Below are 26,266 nucleotides of genomic sequence, written 5' to 3'. Positions count from 1 at the left end.
ACTGACGTCATACAGTACGTAATCACAAATATTACGTTTCTTCGTGGAGAATAAATGCATTGTTTTCAACAGGAATTTTTACAGGTCAGGTTAAAATCAAACTGAAGTTGCCAGGTATTAAAAAAAATTTCTCAAATTGTGACACGACTCTTGTTTCCACTAATCCAAATAACTTCCTCTTAGATTTACACCAAGCTGTGACATGTTACATAGTTTTCTATTTTTGTATTCACATGACGGCAGCCCTGTCAGGTTTTGCACGTTCGAAAAGTTTTCATCATGGCACATCGAATGGATTTCTGGATACCAAGTTTGATTTAAAATGCTTGAATGCACAAATGTAAATTCCACCATAACCTCTTGTCACATTGTTGATTGTCAGGGTTCCATTCGTCACGTCGGTTCTGTCTTCGGGCAAGCTACCAACTGCTTTGTACCACAAGATGGCTGACCAATAGCAGTGCAGGCGATGGTGACGTTTTGATTCTCTTCAGCCATCTTTTGACTGACTGACAATGAAGGCTTAGGAGCGACTGTCGAGAAATAGATCTCGCAAAGCCTTGGCTTGCTCGGCTTTCCGTTTTTTTTTTTTTGCGCTTTATCTCACAAGGGGCTTATTCAAAGACTATGTATATTGCAGTGCATTATTTCCCAACCAAAAAAAATTACCTTGCGTATGAAGGGTTGTCAAGCGCTTTCATTTCGCCGCTGGCGGTCGTTCAAGTTCCTCCCTGCTATTCCTTACACAATTGTAAAAAGTGGTTGAAAAATCGAAGAATCTGCAAAAGCCTTTGACGGCGCCTTTTAGAATCATTGGCAGAGGTCAGAAAAATATCAGCAACCTTTGGAAGTCCTCGGAAACCTGCGGTATTAATCTTTCGTGGTCCAGAGGCCAGCCAACTTTCATCAGGAGTTTCATTTGGAATTTTTGGAAACTTTCGCTAGTATTATTTGAGTCATTCACGGCACCTTCGGCGTTTAGTCAGGTAAGCTCTCATGCAGTTCTCATATTCGTTGTAGATCACTGGGAAGTACTATTTTAAATCATTCCAGTTAAGTTTAAATGTCATTTCAGGTAATTGTGCTGAAGGTAGTGCTAACTAAAGAACCTCAGGATCAGTGCAGAAATTTATTACCGTAGATTTTAGCAAAGTATGCCCGAAAAATTGAACTTGTAGTATCTTTGATGATAGATTTCGAAGCTTTTTTTGAGACCTGATATTCATTGCAACAAGGAACGAGGAACGAGGAAATTAATTAGGTTGAACTGAGAAAGGAAACATCGGGTTTTTCTTGGAAGTTTAATTAAAATACTTTTTTCTAAGAACTAAGATATTTGATGGTGGACTTACCTTTCGCTAGTATTATTTGAGTCATTCAGTTTCGTTCACGGCACCTTCGGCGTTTAGTTAGGTAAGCACTCATGCACTTCTCATATTCCTTGTAGATCACTGGGAAGTACTATTTCAAATCATTCCAGTTAAGTTTAAATGTCATTTCAGGTCATTTCGGAAATCAGTCAAGTGTATTTTAGATCCTTTTTGGTTTATTTTAGATTATTTTAGGTCATTTTAGATCATAGTCGATAAAAGTTTCGTTTTTTGTCACTGGTATATTTTAGCAAGACGTTTCGGCTATCTCTTAAGTCTTCATCACAGGGAGCACACAATCTTGTTGAATAGGAAGAGATTAAATAAAGGAATGAAAAGAACGAATAGTTTACCTTTGTCTCCTGTTGTTATTTCTTACGGGACCTTACAGAGAAAACCGCTACTTACAAGTCCTGCGCAACACTTTAGCGCTAAACTCGTACCTAGGCCTTTTCGCGCTCTGAAAAAAACTTTTTTGCTTTACATATAACATTGCCAAAAAAGTGGTTTAGCGCATGCGCATTAAAGTGAGACGCCCAGTTCTTGTTAGGGTTCGCCATGTTGAATTGCAGTTGTTGTGTGTGTGATTTTATCCAGCCAAATCGAACCCTTTTAGAAACCATCGGAGGGTTTCTCAGTATTTAACACTGGCGACGAGGATGGGATAGACTAACTAACGAAGAATGGCAGCAGTTAATATCGAAATTCAAGGTGTAGCTCCGTTCGATTGCAAAGGTAATTCGTCTGCATTGGGACCACGTTGGAAGAAATGGCTTCAATCGTTTTAATACTTTCTTGAGGCCAAAGGAGTGGTGAACGATGCACAAAAGAAGGCTTTGTTACTTCACACCGCGGGAATAGAGGTTGAGGTGTTCTACGAAACGCTTACTGACCCAGGCGCGACGGAACAATTTGAAGAGGATACGGCCACTGATTTCGAGAAAGCCGTACTTACCCTGGACGCGTATTTTGTCACCAAGCTAATGAACCGTATGAGCGACATGTATTCAGAGCATGGCTCAACAGGAGAGAAAAACAGTTAGTCAATTTATAGCTAGGCTTAGGAAGCAAGCACAGAGCTGTAGTTTTGCAAACTCAAATGTTGACATCAGAGATCAAGTTGTGTCGATCACCGAAATTAAAAAAAAAGACTGCTGACAAAGGAGCATCTTACTCTTCAGAAACTACAAGAGGTAGCTCGATCGATGGAAGCAGTTGACCTTCAGGCTAAGAAAATGGGAGCACAAGATTCTGCCTCTTCAACAGAGAAATCCTTGGGAGTGACTAAAGTTGTCTCAATCTCTGATTCAAAGCCCCCTAAGCAGTTAAAAGGGAAGAAAAGGCTAGGCCGATGCTACCGGTGTGGTCAAGAGGGACATTTTAGCAAAGCTAAAAGTTGCCCAGCCCGCCAAAGTGTATGCACGAAGTGTAAGAAAGAGAGTCATTATGCAAATGTATGCAAGACGAAACCCAGCAATGATTCTGCAACGGGGAACAAGTCAAGTTGTAGAAAGAGAGAGCTTGGAGAGACAAAATACCTGGAAGAAGTGGTCGAGGAGAACATGGAGGATGAAGAAGTTCTGGGCATTTCTGCGACGAAAGTTGCTGGAAAAGATGGACACACACCAATTTTTGTGTCAGTGATGCTGGATCAGAAGTGTTGTAAAATGCAATTGGATAGCGGAGCCACAGTGTCTATCCCACCTAAGGTTCTGTATGATCAGCAGTTTAACCAATGGCCCCTACGTGGTACCAAGATTAAGTTGAAGGCTTACAGTGGTGTCCGAATTCCTGTTTATGGTGAAGTTCATTTGCCTGTGGTCTATGAACAGCAGGAACTGGTGCTACCTTTGATTGTCGTGGATGGAGACCCCTCCACTGCTAGACAGAAACTGGTTGGAGCAACTGAAGTTAAATTGGCGCAAGATCTTTCATGTGAGCAAGGCTGACACTCTGTCTGATGTTCTAAGTCGTCACAAAATGGTATTCGACAAGGAACTGGGAACCATCAAAGGTTTTAAGGCAGACATAAAGTTGCAAGATGGTGCGAAACCGATATTCTGCAAAGCTCGTCCAGTTTCCTATGCACTACGCCAAAAGGTATAAAAAGAATTAGACCGTTTGGAGAAGTTAGGAGTCGTAAAGAAGGTGGAACGGAGTGACTAGGCTTCTCCTATAGTCTGCGTGCCCAAGAAAGATGGAAGTATACGCATCTCTGGTGATTTCAAGGTGTCAGTGAACCAGGTCCTTCTAGATAACCCTTACCCGCTGCCGGACACGGAAGATATATTTGCCACATTGGGAAGTGGAACTGTGTTCAGCAAGATTGATTTGTCAAATGTCTATCAACAAAATGGAACTGAGCACGGATAGCCAACAATACCTAACTGTGAACACTCACAAAGGATTGTATGCCTATCAACGCCTAACCTATGGTATCGCCTCTGCCCCTGCACTCTTTCAGTCAACCATGGATCAGATATTACAGGGAATGGACAATGTGCGTTGTCGTATCGATGACATCATAATCAGAACAGATCCCCATGAACACTTGCAAGTACTAGATGAGGTGTTGACTTGGCTGGAGAGGCATGGCATATTAGGTAAGACGTCTAAGTGTGAGTTCATGGTACCAAGTATAGAGTTTCTAGGTTATCGTGTAGACGGTGAAGGCCGACATCCCACAGATGAGAAGATTGCAGCTATTTGCGAAGCACCAAGTCCAAAGAACAAAGCAGAACTCCGCTCTTACTTAGGGCTGCTGAACTAATATGATCACTTCATTCCTAATCTTTCCACCTGGCTTCAGCCGTTACATGAATTGCTTCAGAAAGGCGTGAAATGGGAGTGGTCCAAGTAGTGTGAAGAAACTTTCCAGCGAAGTAAATCTGAGCTTATGGCCGGTCGTGTATTGGTTCCATATGATGAGAAAAGAAGCTGATTCTAGCATCGATGTGATGCTCCTCCGTATGGTGTAGGAGCTGTGATTTCACACGTAACGGATTATGGAGAAGAACACCCCATCGCATTTGCCTCGGAAACACTTACAAAGAGTGAAAGAAAATATTCACAAATAGAGAAGGAGGCTCTAGCTATTATTTTTGGAGTGCGAAAATTCCAAAAGTACTTCTATGGACGTCTGTTTCATCTGTATACAGACCACAAGCCCCTAGTGACCATTCTGGGTCCAAAAACAGCCGTACCAACCCTAGCAGCAGCCAGAATGCAACGCTGGGCAGTAATTTTACAGGCGTACAAATACCAAGTGGAATATCAACCATCTAAAGAAAATGGCAATGCTGATGCATTATCACACCTCCGTTGCAACGACCCGCCCTTGAAGGAAGAAGCTGAAATCTTTTTCTTCTCTGGTCTTGAAGAATTGCCCAATTTAGTAGAGACCAGAAGATATCCTGTACTAGCAAGAGTGTTAAATTATACGCTAACTGGGTGGCCAAATTATGTAAGCAGTGACGAATTGAAACCATACTTCAGTTGACCAAGGATGTGTCTTATGGGGAATGCGTGTTATCATTCCACCGTCGCTTAGAAACAGAGTGCTGCAAGAATTACACGAAGAACATCCTGGTATTGTTGCAATGAAAGCAATAACCCAAAGTTACATTTGGTGGCTAAATTTGAATGCTGAAATTGAGTTGACCGTGAGAACCTGTGAAGTTTGTCAAGCAGTGCGGAACGCACCCCCAAGTGCACCGTTGTACCCATGGAGATGGCCTACTCGGGTGTCAATTAAAGAGTGCTTGTTGATTTTGCAGAGAAAGATGGCAACTACTTCCTTGGGTTGATTGACAGCCATTCCAAGTGGATAGAGGTGGCACGCATGAGATCCACAACTGCTCAAAGCACTATTGATCAAATGAGACTGTGGTTTGGCTTGGATCGAGCGACGGTCCGCGAATTTGATCAACAGAGGCGAACAGAGCATGGATTTGCCGCCATGCTCTAGTTCGCGCCACCCGTTCTTTGATCGAATTTCGCACGATGCATAGACTAAGAAATCCATATACTGTCAAATGCTAAACGGCTCATACACCACAAACACCCACGAATTATGCAGAAATGACAGGTTTGTAACCTGATTAGCACAATCACCATGACGTCACCGGAAATTAGAACCCACGTCCTGCCCCAGTGCCGCAGCTAGTTTCTTTGGTTGAACAACGCAAAACAAATTTAAATCTCGGCAATACTTAATAAGTACCAAGATATTTACCTCCTTTTCTTTGAGATGTTTAATTCCACTTTCAGCGCTTTTCTCATCATTTGACAGACACTTGGTAAGGTTCCAGAGTTTCATGGAGTTGTTCTTGTTTTCCTCAATTTTATCCTTGAAGTACGATTGTTTTGTACTCCTGATAAGCTGAGTCACACTGTTTATTTACTTGTTTAAATCCTGGCTTGATTCTGGATTAATTTTTGTTATTTCTAGACTTTTTAAGAAAAAAGCAAAATCCAAGATGGCGGGTCAAATGACGTCATTTGACATCATATGACGTCGCAGCCAACAAATATGGTATCATTTTGTAGACCAAACTCAGGGCTATCTAATCAATGTAAATTTATTTCGAAAACCCAAGGGAGTTCCATCCACTTCCTCCTTGTACCACGGTAGGGGGACGAGTGCGAGTACGAGTTGTACGTCCGGGGGTTAAAGTAACAGTGCAAAACACCTAAATTCTATTCGTACAATCTAAGTATGGGAATGAACGGCCATGATATTTAAATTACAAAACACTCAATAGTTAGGTGAGAGTTTTCTTGGGCATATCTCGCTTTTTAGATTACTCTTGAAACCCCGCTCAATCATCACGGATGGGTCACATGCTTGATCTTGCAATTGATTGGTGTCAACTCTCATTTTACACTCGGTATACAAACTCATCAATCCTGAGAAGTATTATTCGCTGAAATTACTGTTCGCCCTCATATATTAACTCTTGAGCTCACCCAATGAGTATCCATATCATGTGGATCGAGTTAAAAAGCATCATTGATTCTTTTGACTTTGCTGCATTAGGCAGGCAAGTAGATCTTCATTGGTATAAAAATGAACAAATGAACATTGTGGAATGAATGGTGCTTCGGATCGAGCGATCGGGTTCAAGCTCTGACCAGGATAATTGCTTGTACCGCCTGTGTTCATAGGCTACCTTGCAGAGGACTAAAATCCCATCCAGGTGGGAGTAGAAATACTCCTAGTCGCTTCATGTTACGAAAACAGAAGATCGGCTCCGGCCTGATGCGCCAATAAGCTTGAACGCATGGAACGAGCAAAAAACACCGCCATCTTAACACTGCGTTTTATTTCTTAGAAAATAACTTAAGTGGTAATAAGTGGTATACAATTATATATAGTTGTGTGGCCTGCCTGTAGCAAGTTATAGTTAGAGAATATTTACGCGTGCATAAAATACAGCAGGTGACTAATAGTTCTTTCAAAAATATTACAATAGCTTACGTTTTAAAATATACATTGGAAAAATAAATGTATCATGTACGCTTTACATAAAAGGCAGTCACCGGTGAAAAAAGGGACAGGGGAGGGGGGGCGTGTGTAATTATTTTACATAAAATACATATTTTAAATTTTGGATAATATCACCCCTTGTAATAGCTGTGTTATATTTAAATACAGAAAACCCGGTGAGGCAGCCATTAAAAACTTACACGGGATTTTTTTCCTATTGCAGGCCCTTTCCCGTGTCGCGCTAAACTTCATCAGCAAAGTCAGATATTATATCAAACGAAGAATTGGAATCTTGGCGAGACAAGTTTGGTACACAGTCTTCTTCGGCATCGAAGAAATCATCGTCGTTAGCCGAGGCTGCGGTGTCTTCGTTACTCTCGGTTCCTTGCTTGTTCTGTGCATTCTGGACGAATTCTTTTTCATGTAATACTGGTGATCTGTCCCTACCCATGCCATTGTGTTCGATCTCCTGAAGAGCTGCGTGAATTCTTAAGTGAAGCAGACTTTGTAGCATGTGATCTCGATGTTTCCTATTGGAGAAAAAAATGCTTAATTTAACACGATTAAAGAAGTTTTTTGTTGCTGTCGTGAAATAAAACGAAAGTTCTCACATGCGACCTCACGCAACAAACGAAAATAACGCAGTAAACTTATCAGAACTCGAAGTAGAAATACGCAGCTCGTGCCCAGCACGGGTAAACATGAAATCGACAGAAAGCGCGAAAAACATGGGACCGATGTTAAGCGCGGGAAAACATGGAATCGATAATAAGCGCGGGAAAACAAGCATGGAACACGTGAAATCGATGGTAAGCGCGTGAGAGCAAGCATGCCATCAGTGGTAAGCGCGGGAAAACATGTCACCAGTGGCAAGCGCGGGAAAACGTGAAACCGATGGTTAGCGCGGGGAAACCAGAAACCAGTAGCAAGCGCGCAGGCAGAAACAGGCAGCCGATGACAGAGGATGGCATCTGGCAAACGTAATCCAAATCACCGTTCAACAGCTTTTAGTTTGCTTCCGATTGGTTTAAAAGGAAAGCGTTTAAAAATAAACACAGCGATTTGAAAGCGGTGCAGCATTAAAATTCATACCTCGCCCGTTCCAAGTATTCTTTAGCTCGATCCAGGTCGCCTTCGTCCTGATACAAGAACCCAATCTCTGCGCATGTGTAAGGAGCGAGGTAGAAATCCTTTTTCAAGTCCTTTGATCTGAGACAAATAGAAAGAAAAAAAATTCTATTCTCGTACTCTCTTTGAAGTCTTTGCAAGTACTGAGCTGCTGTTCTTGTATTTATTCGTACGTTAAAATATCCTCGTAAGTATATACTGAAAAATACCATACTAAGGTCAATCTTGCAGATTAAAATATATATATAAATAAAGGAACTTCTCCTTGATGTGTTACAATGTGAAGATGACTACACTGAAGTCCCCCAACTGATACAGCAGTTCTTTTAACATGGTTTATTAATAATAGCATTCTAGTCGCTTGTATATGTGCCCATTACGCTGTCACTTTGTTTTCGGTCACCTGTAGTTGTTTCTGATGTTTTACTTGTACCTTTTGTAATTTTGCTGTAAATTATCATTACTTTTATTTTCTTTCTTTCCTTTTTAATATAAACTCTTGCCCCCGCCTCGATTAGTTCTGGAACTAGTTGAGAGGGCAAGTACCCTGGTTACCAGAGGTTTTTTCTCGCGCTGCAGACGGAAATACTTCGCTTCCCTTCGGCGGGGAAACCGCGCAAGAAAAACCTCTGGCATCCAGGGTAGGGGGCAAGCAATTCTTGTAACTCTATATAAGAAAGGAAAATAAATCAAAGTTCAACTTCAAGACTCACCGATTGAAAGAGTTTCTCAAACATTCCATAGCTTCGTTTTTCTTGTTCAGACAGCGATAACACATGGCTTGCAGTAGTTTACCCAAGCAGTAATCGTCCACATAGTTTTTATTCTCATCTAAAAATAAAATCATAAAACTGTAAGATAGTAAATCTTTTAAACACACACGAATACAGAAAATCATTGACTGAGGGATTCGTCTTGATGTAACACGGGACGACCTACACCATTTACAAAGTTCTTCAAAACTGGCCAAACGAACCAATGTATAAAGAACACAAACAATGCCCCGAGCTCTAAGAACAAAAGAGGTGCAGATTAATAAGAACGAATCAAAATACAGATTTTTAAAGTGGAGTCGATCAACTGCCAAATTCTCAGAACTAGCAACCAAAAAATGTTCGGTTATCAGAAACGAGAATTAAGATTTCGATTCTGGACTACTTGTGCTTTAAATGACATCAATACAGTTGAACCACTCACTCGGACAGCCGCATAATACGGACATCTCTATATCAGGGACAGTTAATAAGTAAGTCCCAGCGAAACCAGAATTTATATCAACTCCACTCTAAAATGCGGACCCTCAGCGCTGGTCCTTTGGTGTCGGTATCATAGAAGCTTGACTATATTTTAGTAAAACCACAAATAGATTGAATCACTTGCCTTTTGTTTGCTTAAGCTTATGCAAGGAATTCTCCACTAGTTTCATCAGAGGTTGAACTAAGTCTGGTCTATGACTGAGGACCTTAAAGCCATTCCATATGTACATAAGCTCCTGTTTGAAAATAAGACGAGAAGGAACAGGCGGAAACTTTAATTTTACTGCCAAGCAAGTAAAGAACGTTAAAACCAGAGCGGATGAAAAGCTCAGTGTCTGAGATAAGCCCGTTGAACATGACGAGTTCGGAGCAAGTGAATGTTGCTTAAACTTTCAAATTTGTGTACGAAGCCTTAGTGTGTGACCATTCAAATGAAAGCTGTCTAGCAGTACTTTCATCTGGTACTGTTTATTATGCTGTACAAGGTGGTTCTAACTTTTAAGTCAGTGTATGAAGCCTCAGTGTGTGACCATTCAAATGAAAGCTATCGAGCAGTACTTTCATGTGGTGCTGCATATTATGCTGTACAAGGTGGTTCTAACTTTTAGTCGGTGAATGAAGCCTTAGTGTGTGACCATTCAGATGAAAGCTATAGAGCAGTACTTTTATGTGGTACTGTTTATTATGCTGTACAAGGTGGTTCTAACTTTTAAGTCTGTGGGCGAAACCGTAGTGTCTGACCATTCAAATGAAAGCTATTGAGCAGTACTTTCGTGTGGTACTGTTTATTATGTTCTACAAGATGGTTCTAACTTTTACGTTTGTGAATGAGACCCGAGTGTGTGACCATGCGATTGAAAGCTATTGGAGCAGTACTTTCATGAGGTACTGTTTATTATGCTGTAGAGCGTGGTTCTATCTTTTAAAGTAGTTCCTCTGAAATAAAAGTGACAATAGATTTTTGTTCAAACTTTGTCCACTGAATATTTTTCATATGATAACTTCAATTTTGAAATAAAAAAGGGGGGTGCCCAGGCTCATTAAGGAGCAGTGAGGCCTTGAAAATGCCCCATTTTGGCATTAGTTAATGCTTATTATAAGAACGCACTCCCAGTAATTGTAAAATCTTTGTGAGCCTAGACTCATAAGAACACGCATTAAACTACAGTCACTACATTGTGCCGGACACAAATAAACATTTTAAGTTTGATTTAGACAGAAACCTAAATCCTTGATTAAAAATTTGAACCAAATTTCTTGACGTGGTTACCGACTGCAAAATAGAAAAGACCACAGTGTATCTGCTATGTTTGTTATCTATTCAATTTTCAGCAATAGAAATTAGATCAGTCTTTTCTCACGCAAAGCTTATGATTAGTTGATTACAATGACTGGAAAAAAAAAATTGGGGTGCCCGTGCTCGTTGGTGAGCCAGAGCCATTTTTCAACTGACAGAGCTCAATATCAAGACAAATCCGTCATGTTTTCAATATGCGCGTGCACGAGCGCGTGCTAATGACGCCATAAATTGTGCGCAGTAAAGATGCGCGACGCAAATGTGAGGAATGACCTTGAGGTCATTCCACCGAAATAGAACCTGCAGTGAGATTTTTGTGAAACTTTGCCTATTGATTGTTTATATTATAGGAGCTTAAATTTTGAAATAAAAATGAGGGGTCCCCATGTTCGTTTAGGAGCAACAGCACCTTGTTTATACCCATATAAATCCTTATAATAGCACCATGATTGTAGTCACGATTGCTTGCTACATTCACGATTCCGACGATTGCTTTTTGTTCTACACTGAGAATTGGTCCATATTTATTTTACACAGAGAAATTTATTACTCAATTCAAAACAACAGAAAAAAATGATAGGTCACCATACTCGTTTGCGAGAAAATGACGATTTACCTCTATGGCGAGGTCCAGCTGTAAAGAAAAAGCCGCCATTTTTTAATGCGCGCGCGCTAATCACGCGTGAAATTATGCGCAGTAGGGATGCGCAATGCAATACTGGGGAATGACCTTGAGTCAGCGGGTAAAACCCTAGAGTGGTTTTATTTGTTTTACAGCATTTTACTCGGAATGTTCTTTCCAATTCTGAACTTCGGCGTGCTTGAAAGAGAAAGGATTAACATGTACAGCGGTGTGTCTTGTGAATGCTGGATAAATGTCATTCTGATGTAGCTACTTACCACTCCAGGAAGAAAAAGGCGGCCATTTTGTTCAAAATACTTGTTCGCCTTGTGGATGGCAAAATTCTCAAATGGAAGGGACTGTCCGGCGATTCGCTGCTTAAAATCTGGAAGATGTCTTTACAAAAGAAAGCAACTCTTTATGATAACTGAGAATAGAGCCAGGCTAAGAATAAAAGCCTTTTCTGATCCAAAAGTATTCAAGCAACCACTGCCTACAGTGAATTCTGGTTTTGATATCATAAATTGACTAGATTAAGAAGTAAAGTCGAACCTCTTCTAAGGGATCAACCAAAATGTCAATCCTTAGTGGTCGCTTACGGGGGGTGGTCGCTTACGAGAGGTGGTCGCTTACGAGAGCTTAGACCATGATGGCATTAGCATATCGTAAATGCAGAGACTCCATGTTTCAAATGTTTTATTCATGTGAAAAGTCACTTTCAAGACAAAATCCTGTACTTCCAATTCAGAAATTTCCGTCTCTTGCACTGCCCAGGAATGTGATAATGTTACAACACCTTATTATCCAATTTACGCTCTATTATCTGTCAAGTCGTAGCTTACGGAAGGTTAAAAACAAAAGAAAATGTCAAACTTTTGGCTCTAAAAGTGGTTGCGGTCGCTTACGAGAGGTGGTCGCTTACAAGAGGTTCCAAATATAGTGATTTGACTTGGAAACTTTTGGTATTTTGGAAAACTGGTCCCTGAGGAGAGGTGGTCGCTTACGAGAGTTGGTCGCAACCGGAGGTTCGACTGTATTACGAGATGCTTACAATCACAGGTACTTTAATCCCCTTCGTAGCTGTAATTTGGATCCTTACACAACGCTCCTCCCTGTTACCTGACCGACCGACAGCCGACGGACCGACGGACCGACCGACCGACTGACACCCCCATACACACGTCAACAAATAACGATTGCAAAGGGGACTAAGGTACTCAAGCATTCTGTCAGTTTGTACCAACAATTCTTCAGTACCCCTCTACACTCTTCCCTGGAGAGACGCACTGAGAGAGTCTAGAAGTATTTTGCCCAGGAATACTTGTACCCAATCGTACCTTTTTGGTATGCTCCACGGCATATCAGGGGAGTTTGGTCGAGCCATCGTTCGTAGTGCGCGAGACGTAGACGAGCCAAAAAACCCATGGCGAGGCCAAACGAGCCTGATATGGCACCGAAGCGTACCAATAAGGTACAATAGACCATTTTACAGTTGTCTGCTCAGTGACCTGGCCTTTGGATGGCAGCGAGGTTGGAGTTGACCTTGTTTTGTTACAGACCTTACTGCTTTTGTTGTGTAAAACAAGTTGTTCTGATGCTAACTAGGTGCATTTACATGACAAAAGCAGTGAGGTCTGTATCAAAACAAGGTGAACTCTAGCCTCGCTGCCATCCAAAGGCCAGGTCACTGAGCAGACAACTGTAAAATGGTCTATTAGATATTTACCGTACCCAAATTCGGCCACGTGACTATGATATCGTAGCCATATCAGGTCAGTGATTTGATATCGCAGGATATCAGGACAGTAGATACGGTTTCGAATCGCCGGGCTAATTTCAAATTTGTGTACGGTAAAAAGGTAATATAGGCTACAATATCACTGAAGTGCTATAGACGAAAGCTTTTCTTTCAGAATGTCATGATCCTTCACTCACCTGAACATGTAGCTTTCTGTGTCATTTCTTCCTTCTTCACCCTCCCTGACTATTTTTTGGTTTACAAGCCTGGCCATTACTCTGAACGATGCCTTCAGGTGCATATAAACAGTCTGAAGAGAAAAGAGGAAAACAAAGACACGATTCTTAGCATCTGACCCAAACGTTTGGCTCGTTCCACCCAGCAGCCTAGAAAGCCCTGATCGTCATTTAGGCAATGTACCATGTTCGGTAAACCTTCGTTAGACACAAATACCGATCGAACTAAACCAATCAGATATGTGCATGGTACCAGCAAGACTACCGATCGTTGATACGTCGGTTCGATGCCATAACGCCAAACTACCCTCTGCCTAAAAACGTGTAACACGGATACCGTGGGACCAATCAATCATGTCCTTCAAGCGACTACAAGCGACTCGCCCCATATTGCGTCTCGTTTTTTAAGTAACGACTACTGTTCAAGTATACCCTATAGCCGTCGGTGAAAGCTCTTAAGTTGTCTCCCACTTGACAACTAGAGGTATTTCTAGACATCATTTACCTTCGACCACAGGCTCTCTTCCAACAGAATATCAGCGTAGTTATAAGCTTGGATCCAGTCTCCCTTGCATCTGTAAATGCGAATATAATATTGACTTTTATACCATGCCATGGAAAATACGGCCTATCAGAATACAGGAAAGCCATTATATACCCGACGGTCTTACACCTAACCTTTCCATCGTGCGCTGCGCGTATCTTAGCCACTGTATTTTCTATGGCATGGTATAAAATAGTTATGTAACGCTCTTTCGTGGTATAACATGGAATATCAAACCGTTGTCACGTGTATTTTCTCGGTATACCTGCATGCTCGTGTGTATACCTAGAAAATTCAAGTGATTCATGTTATAAAATAACTGACATACTACGCGCGCTCTGACTGCTCAAAAACCTATCGTTTATTGTATCGCTAAAATTAACAAATTGAAGTCAGTTTCTCATGCGTCTGTCCTGCTACTGATCATGAATTTCGTCATAACATTGTCAAAGTAGCTGTGGATCCACGAGGTGATAGCATCGCATAAATTATAAAATTAATGTGTCTGTCCGCTTATTGACAATGAAAATTAGTCAATGAGCGCGTGAGAATTTCGGCAGTTATTGTAAAAAAACTTGTTTGTTTTCTTGTGTCGCTCATGCAACCAAACAGCTTTTGTAACGTTTAATACGAAAACTCTAGGAGTTCATATACTCACGTATAGCACCACATGAGTTCCCAGTAGAAGATGTGATGAAACTGCTTGATCTCCGTCTGAACGGTGAAAGAGCTCTTGTATCTACTGATGGCCTGTCAGAATAGGTAACAAAATACAATCCTAAGCACCTGTAGGTTTTTAAAATAGTCATTTGCCTTGCTGAAAGCTACGCATCTTTTAAAAGTTACTTCCGAGAATCGCGGACTCAATGAGGATACAACAGACCTGTTCACTACAGAATGAATTTCCAATCAATTTTCCCGCGCTTATCACTGGCTGCACATTTTATTACGTTTGTCCCCAGTCACAAGATTTCCCGCCTTTGTCACTGGTTACACATTTTCCCGCCCTTGTTAAAGGTTATTACGTTTCTCCGCACATGTCAATGGCTACACACTTTCCCGCCACTTGCCACCGGTCATACACTTTCCTGCCCTTGTCACTGATTACACACTTTCCCGCCGCCTGTGACTGGTGCACATGTATTTTCCCGCCCTTGTCTCCGTTACACATTTTCCCGCTCTTATCAATGGTTACCACTTTCTTACTGGTTACGCGTCTTTCCGTGATTATCACCAAATACACATTACACACACGAGAATATGAGAAACGCGATGACAATTCACTCAAGAAACTGAAACGGTTGCAACTAATTTTGCGTGTAATTTAACGCATAAGAAGATGGCAGGAACCACTTACCTCATCTAGTTTTCCTCGAACTTGCTTAATACGGCCATCAAAAAATAGAAATACAGATCCCTGGAAAAGACACAGTTAAAATCTATTGATGCTAGACAGGAAAGATTTCACCAACAGTAGATCAGTTTTTGTATCTTGTTTTGTTTTGTTGTCGTTGTTGTTTTTGTTTTTTAGGTGCAAACATGGTATGAAATAACAGGGTATTTATGAAAGGTAATCATACGGTTTCGAGTTAAAGTTGGAATTAATTTGCATTTGTGAGTTTTTCAAAACGCAGAAATTGCTCAAGCCGTTTGGCGAGTGCAATTTCAGCTTTTTGAAAAACTCACAAGTGCAAATTAATTCCAAATTCAACGATGTGTGATTTGCACTGGTGTTACACTTTTTACACTAGTGTTACACTTGAAATGCACTGCTCTCAGCCAATCAGAATCGAGTAATTTCTTCATGTATACTATTAGCCAGGAAATCCACTCTCTCTTGTTTTCCAGTAAAACTTTCTATCTCTTGAAAATCGTCTTATGTGACCTTTAACTTAAAATCTTTGAAGAGAGCTTTTAATAATATGAAGTATACCTTGGGATATGCAGTTAAAATAGGCTGAAGAATTTCCTCTGAGTTATCTATGTCGCCATTGCCATTTCCTAAAATGAAACAAGATCCATGTCTTATGACAGACACCAATGGATAACCCTAACAAGTATCGGAACAATACATCTGCAGGCATCTCACGGTTATGAGACCCCGCGGATTTCACTAACGTTTTCAGCAGGAGGATAACTGGTTTTCACAGGTGGGCAAAAATTTTTGAACTGAACTTCTTTATAAGAAAACCTTTCCTCTAAATTGTCAAAGCAGGCGGGCAAAATCATCTTCACAGCTGGTCAATTTGGCTGAGGCCCAGCCCTTAATGAAACTCCTGAGACCCAGTAGAGAAGTACTGTGCTTTAGACTATTGTGTAACATGGTAATCTATTTTTCAGAGATTGTGCAGTTTTTAACTCACCTAGATACTGGGTGATCCACGTATGGTAGGCTAGCAGAAGCATAGAACACAATGGTGACCTCAAACCCTGACCCCTGCTTCCCTTGTGTAAATGATTCAAACCTAGAAACTATCACAATGAATGGAAAATAAGTTTGTCTCAGGACACGATCTCTTCTCCTAAAGGAGCTAGAATGTTCAAAGAGATTTAAGAAAAGATAGCAGAGTTGGTATAACAGATATTTAGGGTTACTATCTAAAAACTAGAGCTCGAGTTTTATGGTCAAGTCTGCATACGAGCCAAGTGGCTCATCAGGCTGGAGGTTATCCCGGTTTCAGTAGCATATAGCGACTAGGAGTATTTTTACTCCCCCTGGATGGGATGCTTGTCCATCGAAGGGCTACCCCCCGGTATTAAATTCGTCTGTACCCATTTATACACCTGGGTGGGGAGAGACACCGTGAGAGTACAGTGTCTTGCCCAAGAACACAACATAATGTCCCCAGCCAGGGGTTGAACCCAGACCGCTCACTCCGGAGTCGAGCGCACTAACCATGACGCCACCGCGCCTCCTCGAGTTTTATACCAGGTGATAACTGGAGGAGCAAGTCCCCAAGTGAACAACCAGAGTCAATAAAAACTGAGAGAGATCATTCTTCTACCACGAAAAAATAAGTGCATCATTGTACAGCCTCATGGCATTAATTCCCTCCAAAAAAACATATCACAAGATTAGCCTGTTGGAAAAAACGTGTTTATAGGCATACAATGCATACAGAAGGCTGTAAATGGATTTACACTATTACACAGTCAATGGGTATTACCCTGTCTCCTGAGAATCCAACCCACTCTAACAATTTGATGATCATTGGTGGAAGGAGCGATAACACCTGAAAAAAATAAAGATTTATCCTGACTAAGGGAGACATTCTTAACTCAGTTACACTAAATGTGGCCAGTACAAGTGAATGACCTCCATATTTTATATTATTAGTGTTAACAGTGCACTCTCTCACCAAGTTAAATCCACCAATTCCTAAACGAACACCTCCTTCAAAGTCTTTTTGAGTAGACTGCAGTGAAGACCTTTTATCTGCCACCATGTCAAGACAAGTCCTATACAAGACAGTGATACAATGAGAATGACAAATTTAATATGATGATGCATTTGTAATTGATGCACCATAATTTATTTATTAATTATCCAGAATAGTCTAGACTCCAGCAAGTGAACCATTATGCACTACTGTGCTCTCAAAAAGCCAGGGTGCCACAGTACAAGCCTCTAGTATCTGCCTTGGGGTGACTCAAAAACCTTACTTTTTCCATAAGCATAAGAACTGGGTACCCAGGATTTCATGGACCTTTGGACTCCTCATAATTTTGCTTAGACCACAGCCTTGCATGTAAGGCCAGTATACATGTACCTCCACTGTTCACATAATTCACCCCAAAATCAACAAGTTTGTTAAAGGTGGTAAAATCCAAGCAATAGATGACTCAAAACGTAATGACAACACTGATAACAAGACATTATAACCCGTACTACTCAAACATTCCATTTAACCTTTGGACTATACTTCCAGCTATCTGGGGGTACAATTTTTGTATATCATCATCACATCCAGTCTTGATACATTTTTGGCCAGGTTTTTAATACAGTCAAACCTCCACTTACATCCAGCTCTCTGCAAAAGCCAACTCTCTACAACGGCCACTTTTTGGGGGTCCCAGCAGACCGTCCATAAATTCACTCTTATTTTAACCTCTCTACAACGATCTCCCCATAATAGCCACCTCTTCAACAACCACTTTCCTATGTCCCCAAGGGGGCTGTTGTGGAGAGGTTCAACTGTAATGTACATCCAGTTGAGCCTCGATTATCTTGAATTCTTCGCAATCTTGAACTCACAGACAAATCTGATATCATCTGATATCATCTGACATGCCTTTCAGTCATTCACTATGGACAATCTCAAACCCCTGTAACATCTTGAGCCAAAGGGTACTTTTTGTTTCCCTTGAGAGTTAGAGATTGCGGGCTTCAACTGTACTTGTATGAGTAAACTATCAAATTAGTGTTACTTGATGCAATTATAAACTATCTGTTAGAGTTAAAGTTAGAGCTGGAGATTGAAGTTATTACTTGTAATTTTGGTAACAGCTCCTGATTTTGAAAGCTCCCCAAACAAAGCTGACAAGATTGTCATCCTGTCACAGGAATATATAACACAAAACACATGAACATTGTATTAACACTTCAATCTATAGACTTTGTCAGCATTCTTACATTTAAAAACAAATACATGAAAAATTGGTTTTTCACAAAAGCACCAGTGTCATTACAAGCTAAATTTACTTTGCATATCACCAGATCTTGATGTAACACATGTATATCAAACAGGAAAAGGCATTGAAAACAGAGTCTCACTGTCCCATTGAAATTAATTTTTGACAAGTGGCAAGGTGCTTAGGAAATGAGATAAATTTCAAACATTGTGTTGAGTGTTTGATGTATCTTCTCAATCGAAACTAAAACTAAGAAGAAAATGGAGAAATAAAATTGTATTAAAAATCAGTTCTAATTGAGATCAGATATCCCCATCACAGTTAATATTTCCTTTGTTTAAACTTGTTCATACAGAATTATTTAATATGAGTTTGAGAAAATTACTGAAACCAATACCTGGATAAAGGTGAGAAGAGCTTCAAGAAAAAGACATTCTGTATAACACAGTTCTGCATGCTTTTCCTCTGAAAGAGACATTAAAGATAGTTTCAATACAAAGTTGAAAACATACATGTACAGCTTAATTGAAGAATCATATGATGAACATTTTACATGTACAAATAATTAAGAGCTACAGTGTTATAATATTAACCCTCAGTGAACTCATCATAAGAAGAATTCCAAATCCAGCTTGAAAATGTCTCTGACCACGTTGGCTTTTTCCGGTGTCTGAAACAAATTCATAATTAAAGGATTATAGTCACATAGTTTCATAAAATGATATTTGACACTATTATAAAGATCAAATATATAAGGGAGTTGTCGGAACAAAAAATGTATTTATTTACCAATAATAATCTAGACTAATAGTAATTTTATACATCAGCCTGAACCCAAGTTGAAACATATAGTCAAACAAACCAACTGGCAATGATCAAACTAATTTGATATACATCTTCATGTAAGTGTTTACAATACACGTAGACACAAGAGTATTACTGGAAAATACACCACTCATATAATTCATACAAAGCTACATCCTGTGACTAGAGTGGTGTACTTTCAATTTCCTCAATAGCAAGGACATTGATGACCTCATTTCCCACTCATTTCCCAGTCAGTTTGTCTATAATTTTATAATCTATAGAGAGAACATTACCTGTGAGCTCAAAGATATGAATTTTATGCTCTCTTAGCATGAGCATTAATTCTCACTGGTTCACTGCACTCACTCATAAGATATTGTTCTTGCCACTCAAACATAAAATCCATTTATCTCCTCACCACCCTGTAATGGCATTGTGTACTTAATTGGAACGAGTAATTCAGGGTGAGCAAATGAGAAGTTTGACTTTTGAACCAGGACGGACAAAGCCCTTTGAATTGCCTGAGTGTACACATGAAACAACATGCAATCACGAAAATAAATTGATTGTTACCTTTCACAAACATTCAAAGCAAGCTTGATGCTCTCACTCGCTTTCTGAATAGCTCGCTGAAACAAATGTAAATAAATAATTATGACAACAATAAAATTGATTCCACTTCCTCACAAGTTCTATCATTAGGCAATATATAGTAACTGTAGAAATGATTAAGAGAAAAATATTTTAAAGTCATCTGTTAAAAAAGAAGAATTAACTCAACTTACTTGCTCAAATTTCAACAGAGCTTGAATGCACAAAACACTGCTATATGCTACTGCATGGTACATACTTTTGTTAATCCTAAATAAAACGAAAAAAGATGAAATCAACAGTTGAATATTGGTATACTTATTAAGTAGTTCACAAAATAGTTGAAACTAATGTTTTCTATTATTTAAATGCGAAAACTTAAATCTTACATTGGAGGTATGGTTGTCTTAACTACCTGGTTTTGAACACTGTCTCTTTCAAATTCTTAATTATTATCTCATATGTTCCTTAATGAAACAAATTTTAAAAATTACTTGTTTTATATATTACTTTCTAATAATTTATTAGAAAGTAATATTTAAGGGTGTTGCTGCAACCATGAACACAATTATGCACATGCTTACCTTAGGAAATAAAAGAAATAGATAGTACTATTTATATATTTTGTAGTGAAAAACCTCTTTCATAACAAAATTACGCTGGTTTGACAGTCTCTAGTCTCTCCTATTAAACATTCCATCAATTATTGTCTCTGAAGTTGACATAACTCAAAATCCAAGAGAGTGCCAATTCTCGCTTCTTTGACTGTAAAAAAAAGTACTCAAAGTAGAGTTCTCCCGATTAAACCACAAAAATCTTTCAAATAGCAAAAAAAAAATTTCCCAAAAAATTGACAAAGATATGCCTGAAAAATGTATTTTATGTACTTTCCTTGGTATTTTCTAGGAAGACTTGGTGACCCACACAGGAGACCAGGAGATTCAGTTTGAACACAGGAGACTCCTGCAGGGGTTTCATTAAGGGTCTAGCAGCAAGCAAATTGACTGGGTGTAAGGATGATTTTGCCTACCTGATTTGACCATCTAGCAGAAAGTTTTTTTCATAAAGAAGTTCAGTTCTAATAGTTTTGCCCGCCTGTGAAAAACCAATTGCCCTTCTTCTGAGAACATTAATGAAACCGGCCCTGCTCCTGGTTGATCCAGGAGAAGTTGGCATGGATGAGGAAGGAGGTCAAGCTTGGACACTTATTGAATGATTGGTTTGGGTGTACCATTAAGTAATAAATCTCTCACCATGGTTCAAGTTCAGCTTTTGCCTGGAGAAACTTGTTGGAAAAGCAAAGGTCTGCAGCTCTGTTTATCATCATTATGGCATCCGCCATCGCCAGGGAATCATTACCTGGACTGAAAAAATGTAACTTTGATAAGAAACCCTCTGAAGTTATTATTATTGTTATCATTATTATTATTATTATTATTATTATTATTATTATTATTATTACTATTGTTGTTGTTGTTGTTGTTGTTGTCACTCTCCCCAAAAGATGAAACCAATCCCCCCTGATTTCTTGTTAACTTCCTTAGCTTCATCCACGCAGAAGGGGGGGGGGGATGAAGAGGACACTATCAGTGCAAGTTCTAACCTGATTAACCACGTTCTCACATGATTTTTCAAGTCCAGTTTCCTAATATTATATGAGAAAACTTTTGTACATCATGAATGCTTCGAGAAGCTTCACGCGTTCTTTTACTAAGCTTACGTCGTGTTTAGCTAAATACATGTATCTTGTGGTACAGTAAGACTTATTAGCTAAATATACATCTGTGATTTCTATCTACAATAACTTGTCGAGTTTGTTTACATCTATACCGTAACTGAAAGAGACCCAAACAAAAACCAAACTCTAAACAATTGGCCTTGTATTGCGGATAACAGTAGTAACATTTGGTACAGATAATTAAGCTTAACTTATCAAAATTGCCAGAAGACTTTCAGTATCACGCGTTCTAAGGTCTTCTAAGGCTTTCATTCCAATTCCAGAGGCCCGAACAGTACAATGGTCTCCTGGAGGCCTCTTCATATGGCTCGATTTAATACGGGGATTTCAGCAATTTTCTCGAAGTTTTTAACTCAGAATATATGAATAAAGGTTACCTTCGTTGATCCACTGGGTTTCCATCCATCTTTCTCTTGACTTGCCGCAGTATATCACAGTTATTTCTCAAAGAACCGGCCACTCACATGTTTACCGGCCATTTCGTAATCCTCTTTATTTACTAGTTCCCAGTACTTCCTCTATTTCGGTCCCACCTTTCATCGGCCCAAATAATTTTGCGGTTTGCAGTCAACATAAGACTTTGTTTTTCCAGTTAATAAAAAGATTTTAAAAAATTCAAACAGATTGAAGGTTATGTTCGCATACTTTTTTCAATACTTTAGATTATGTTTCCACCAATTTTTAAGCTCAAGAGAAGGGAGGCTTTTCATATTCATTGGGGAGAAAACTATTTTTAGTTTCTGCACGGAATTGCCTCGCATGCGTTGGATTACATTGTAATGCAAATGATGCCCAAATGAGTAAAGTTAGACGAGGAAGGGCTATTGCACAATATTATTTTTCTTTAAATCCTTCTTCATTTGTTTCGTTGTCTGTTTTTTGCAATAATTTCACACCAGGAGATACCTGTTTACATTAGAAGATTCGTACCATATCATATAAATTCAAAACTCGCTTTAAAATTTTAAAATTATAGTTTCACTTTGTCACGTATTCCTTAATTATTCTTTCAGTTATTTTCTTTCTCGTTAGCATTTCTGTTAGCATTTAACCTTGTATTGTACTATTTAAAACTGAGGATTACGAGAGATTTGTCAGAAATGCTAGTTGAAATGAACCCCTAAGAGGTGCCAAGATCCTGTTTTGTGGGCGTGGCTTGAAATTTTACTCCCCTAAGGGCCTGTTTCCAAGGAGAGAGGGTTACCCTAGCACTCACACATTTCCTCTTTTTTTCCTTCGTGGTGTTTACAAGACAGTCAGGGTTATACGGGTAGGCGGATTGGCAGGTTAACGTTTTTCTTGTAAACACTCCAGGTAGGCCCGCCTACCCGGCCGGCCGGGTTAACTTTCTACTTGTTTTCAGACCCTTTGAGTGTAACCGCGCAATAAGTTGTCCCAAGCTCATTTTCTCTTGGTCGTCCCGGGCTGTAGGGTTACCCTACCTGTGAAATTTTGCTTGTAAACCCGGGTTATTTTTTGCCCTCCAGCTAGGTTTACCCGCTTGCTAGGGTAACCCTCCCTCCTTGAAAACAGGCCCTAATTAAGGGGTACCAATTCTTACATAACACAATATCTCCTGTCATTTTTTTTCGGCTCAATACCCTAAAAGGTACCGCAAAAGCGCAAAAGCTCCCGTTGTGGACCTTTTGAGACTCCCTTAGAGGTACCAAGACCGCTTTTTAACCCCTGAAATGTACAATGAGTATCCCCGTCCTTTTTATAAGGAATTTCCCCACCCCCGGGCTTCTTACCAGCCTGGCTAAAATTTCAACAACAAAAAAAGATGGTATAGACCTGTTAGATGATGAATATTCGTGCCAGAACAAACATATTAAACTCATGTTTATTCCAAAAAACGGCAAGTTAGGCTGGTCAGTTAATGAAACATTCCGTCTTACAGACCAACATTGCTTTCATTTCCATCCGCCTTTGGACTCGTGTGTAATAATCGTTAGAAATTGATACAGTCTAAGCTGAATAAAACGTTGCTAGAATACTTTCAGAACAGAAGTTGGAGGCAAACTAGTTTCAATCAAGTATGCTTAAGCACCTCCCGGCTTCCCGCTCACCGTTCCCGTACCCTCCCCTCCCCCTGCAAAAAATGTCAATAGCAACGGAACGAGCGAAGAGTTTCTGGCTTCTGTGCGCGGGAAAATTGGGAAGAGAGTAAAACCTAGACGCAGGGGGGCTAAAATGAGGAAAAAGCTCTTAATTCGTAACGGAACGAGAGCCAGGAAATTAACTAACAACTAAACTCATCCAGTTTTGCGTTAACTTGTTTATATCACTGGAGAAATAAAAACATATCGTTCCCTGATAAAACAATATTGTGACAAGGAGTTTTCCCTTGGTAGAAACAACTACTGACGAAAGGTATTGACTGACAATCACTATTTAAAAACGACAAGACAGTATTTATAACTGCGATCCAATCTCGTAGACTGCTACAGTCATTAAATATGAATCATCTTGTCAACTTAATTTAAAGACCGTACCGAGAATATATCGGCCCTTAGCACTTAGCACAATCTTAGCATTGTTTTCACCAATCTAGGTTATCTGAAACAAGCCGCGGAGAGCCACTGCGAAAGTTTAAGTATTGCCAAAGAACTAAAGAACAGGAAAGGAGAGGGAGCTGCCTGTGCCAATCTTGGAATTGTTTTGCAGTATCTGGCTGACTACGAACAATCCACAGAATACTTCACCCAACATCTTCGCATTGCCAAAGAAATGGGAGACGGGGATGGAGAAGGAAGTGCCTATGGTAACCTTGGCAATACTTACCTGGTTCTAAATTATTTTAAAAATGCCCTAGAACTCCACAAGCAAGATCTTAGCATTGCCAAAGAATTGGGAAACAAAGCTGGAGAGGGTGGTGCATATGGCAACCTTGGCATTGCTTATGAAAGGCTGGGTGATTTTAAACAAGCCATAGAGTGCCACATGAAACATCATCATATCGCCAAAGAACTGAGAGACAAGTATGTAGAAGCACAGGCCTATTTCAATCTTGGCAATGCTCATTTCTCTATGGGCAACTTAAAAAAAGCCATAGAGTACCACACGCAGCGTCGAAGTATTGCCATAGAACTGGGAGACAAGATTGGCGAGGGGAAGGCCTGTTTCCGTCTGGGTTGTGATTATGCATCCTCAGGCGCTTTGCATGATGCTGTTGATTATTTTAAAGCAAGTGTTAAACTGCTCAATGGCGTGAGAGCTCTTCTTCAATCTAAAGATGTGTGGAAAATAAACTTTCGTACAACTTGCCAAGATGCCTACGATGCTCTTTGGAGAACCCTAATTGAGCTTGAACAGGCTGACAAGGTTTTGCTTGTTGCTGAGCAAGGAAGAGCTCAGGGTTTGTTAGATCTCATGAAATTAAAGTATGACTCACAATTACCAGTTTCTGGGCCACTTGAACCCGGTGCAACGATTCGTAGCATATTAAGTGTTGCTTCTACACAGACCGTTTTCGTGGCATGTGACGGTAGCAAAGTTGCTTTCTGGGTACCCCATAAAGGAAAGAATGTACAGTTTAGATAAAAAGAGGTAACTGATAAAGACACCGTTACCTTCTTGGAACGTTTAAGGAGCGATATTTTCAAAGAAAATCAAATTGCTGCCCGAGTTAACTGCGAAAATCGTTCACTGGATGAGCTTAGAAAGAAAGCACCAGCCAATAACACAGAATCTGAGCAGGAAACTGTCAATACACCGCACTACGAAACCAGTTCTTTGCGCCAATTTTATGACTGTATCATTGGCCCCATCGCAGACTTGCTTCAAGGTGACGAAGTGATCATTGTCCCCGATGGTCCATTGTGTCTGGCTCCTTATGCTGCATTTTTAGATCCCAAGTCAAGGTATCTGAGAGAATCTGTCAGGATACGCATTGCTCCCTCACTTACGAGTTTGAAAATGATCGCGGATTCTCTTGAAGACTACCACAGAACCTGTGGTGCACTCATTGTGGGAGACCCATGCGTGGAGGAAGTTACCAACGAACTGGGTAAGCCCATTTTATCACCTTTACCATACGCCAGAAAGGAAGTAAAGATGATAGGTGATATGCTAGATATTTCACCTCTTATTGGCAAAGAAGCAACTAAAGACGAGATACTGAGACAAGTCGGGTCCGTTGCTTTGGCACACCTCGCAGCACATGGCGATATGAAATCTGGTGAAATTGCCTTGGCTCCAAACCCAACAAGGACCAGCGAGATGCCTGCAGAGGAAGGTTTCATGCTTAAAATGTCAGACTAGCGAGATGTTCAGCTTCGAGCAAGGCTTGTTGTGCTAAGTTGTTGTCACAGTGCACAGGGCACGGTAACGCCCGAGGGTGTGGTCGGTATTGCAAGGTCAGTATTGCACCCTTTCCTGGGTGCCGGTGCTCGTTCTGTTTTGGTGTCCCTCTGGGCAATTGATGACGAGGCCACTATGGAATTTATGAAAGATTTCTACAGACATCTCAGTCATGGACATAGGGCCAGTGCAACTCTCAACTGGGCCATGAATTGTCTCCGCGAGTTAGAGAGGTTTGCTGCTGCGAAGTACTGGGCTCCGTTTGTGCTCATTGGTGATGACGTCACGATAACGTTCGAAGAAAATCACGGAGATTGTGAGTTGTTCTTGTGAAATTTTCATCTCTTTCATAAGTTTTCATTAGCGTTGTAGTCGCATTTAATAACAGATAGAATAACAAAACAGTTGCAAGTCCGACATAAGAAGAGCTTGACAATGCACGTTTGTTTTTCCCAATTCACTGAAGCTTTTACTGTGCGATAAAATGTTTTGGAATATGCTGCGGTATAAGTGCACA

The 26,266-nt window shown here is 40.2% G+C and overlaps 3 protein-coding genes across 3 annotated transcripts; 2 read left to right on the top strand and 1 right to left on the bottom strand.

The window, feature by feature from the left end:
* Positions 1–6,675: 6,675 nt before the first annotated feature.
* Positions 6,676–22,006, bottom strand: LOC145468881 (tetratricopeptide repeat protein 39B-like). Its single transcript, XM_081452589.1, has 20 exons — positions 21,825–22,006; positions 20,963–21,073; positions 19,904–19,979; positions 19,692–19,747; positions 18,905–18,981; positions 18,709–18,776; positions 18,169–18,233; positions 17,039–17,138; positions 16,847–16,912; positions 16,043–16,151; positions 15,613–15,680; positions 15,037–15,096; positions 14,338–14,429; positions 13,641–13,710; positions 13,097–13,209; positions 11,440–11,557; positions 9,367–9,478; positions 8,700–8,817; positions 7,951–8,067; positions 6,676–7,388 (listed from the first exon to the last, which is right to left on the bottom strand). The coding sequence occupies exons 1-20, from the start codon at positions 21,851–21,853 to the stop codon at positions 7,100–7,102; spliced, it is 1,914 nt and encodes a 637-aa protein (XP_081308715.1). The 5' UTR covers positions 21,854–22,006; the 3' UTR covers positions 6,676–7,099.
* Positions 22,007–23,888: 1,882 nt separating this feature from the next.
* On the top strand, positions 23,889–24,997 carry LOC145468898 (uncharacterized). Its single transcript, XM_081452610.1, has one exon. The coding sequence runs from the start codon at positions 24,178–24,180 to the stop codon at positions 24,988–24,990; it is 813 nt and encodes a 270-aa protein (XP_081308736.1). The 5' UTR covers positions 23,889–24,177; the 3' UTR covers positions 24,991–24,997.
* On the top strand, positions 24,991–25,710 carry LOC145467289 (uncharacterized; the record flags this gene model as incomplete). Its single annotated transcript, XM_081450832.1, has 1 exon — positions 24,991–25,710. A coding segment is annotated over one exon (720 nt), but the record flags the coding sequence as incomplete, so codon positions are not given.
* Positions 25,711–26,266: the final 556 nt, after the last annotated feature.

This window comes from Orbicella franksi, chromosome 14 (assembly GCF_964199315.1).
Source record: "Orbicella franksi chromosome 14, jaOrbFran1.1, whole genome shotgun sequence".
NCBI classification, from domain to species: domain Eukaryota; kingdom Metazoa; phylum Cnidaria; class Anthozoa; order Scleractinia; family Merulinidae; genus Orbicella; species Orbicella franksi.
Note: the sequence above shows the minus strand (reverse complement) of the source record. Positions and strands in the feature narration are given on the sequence as shown.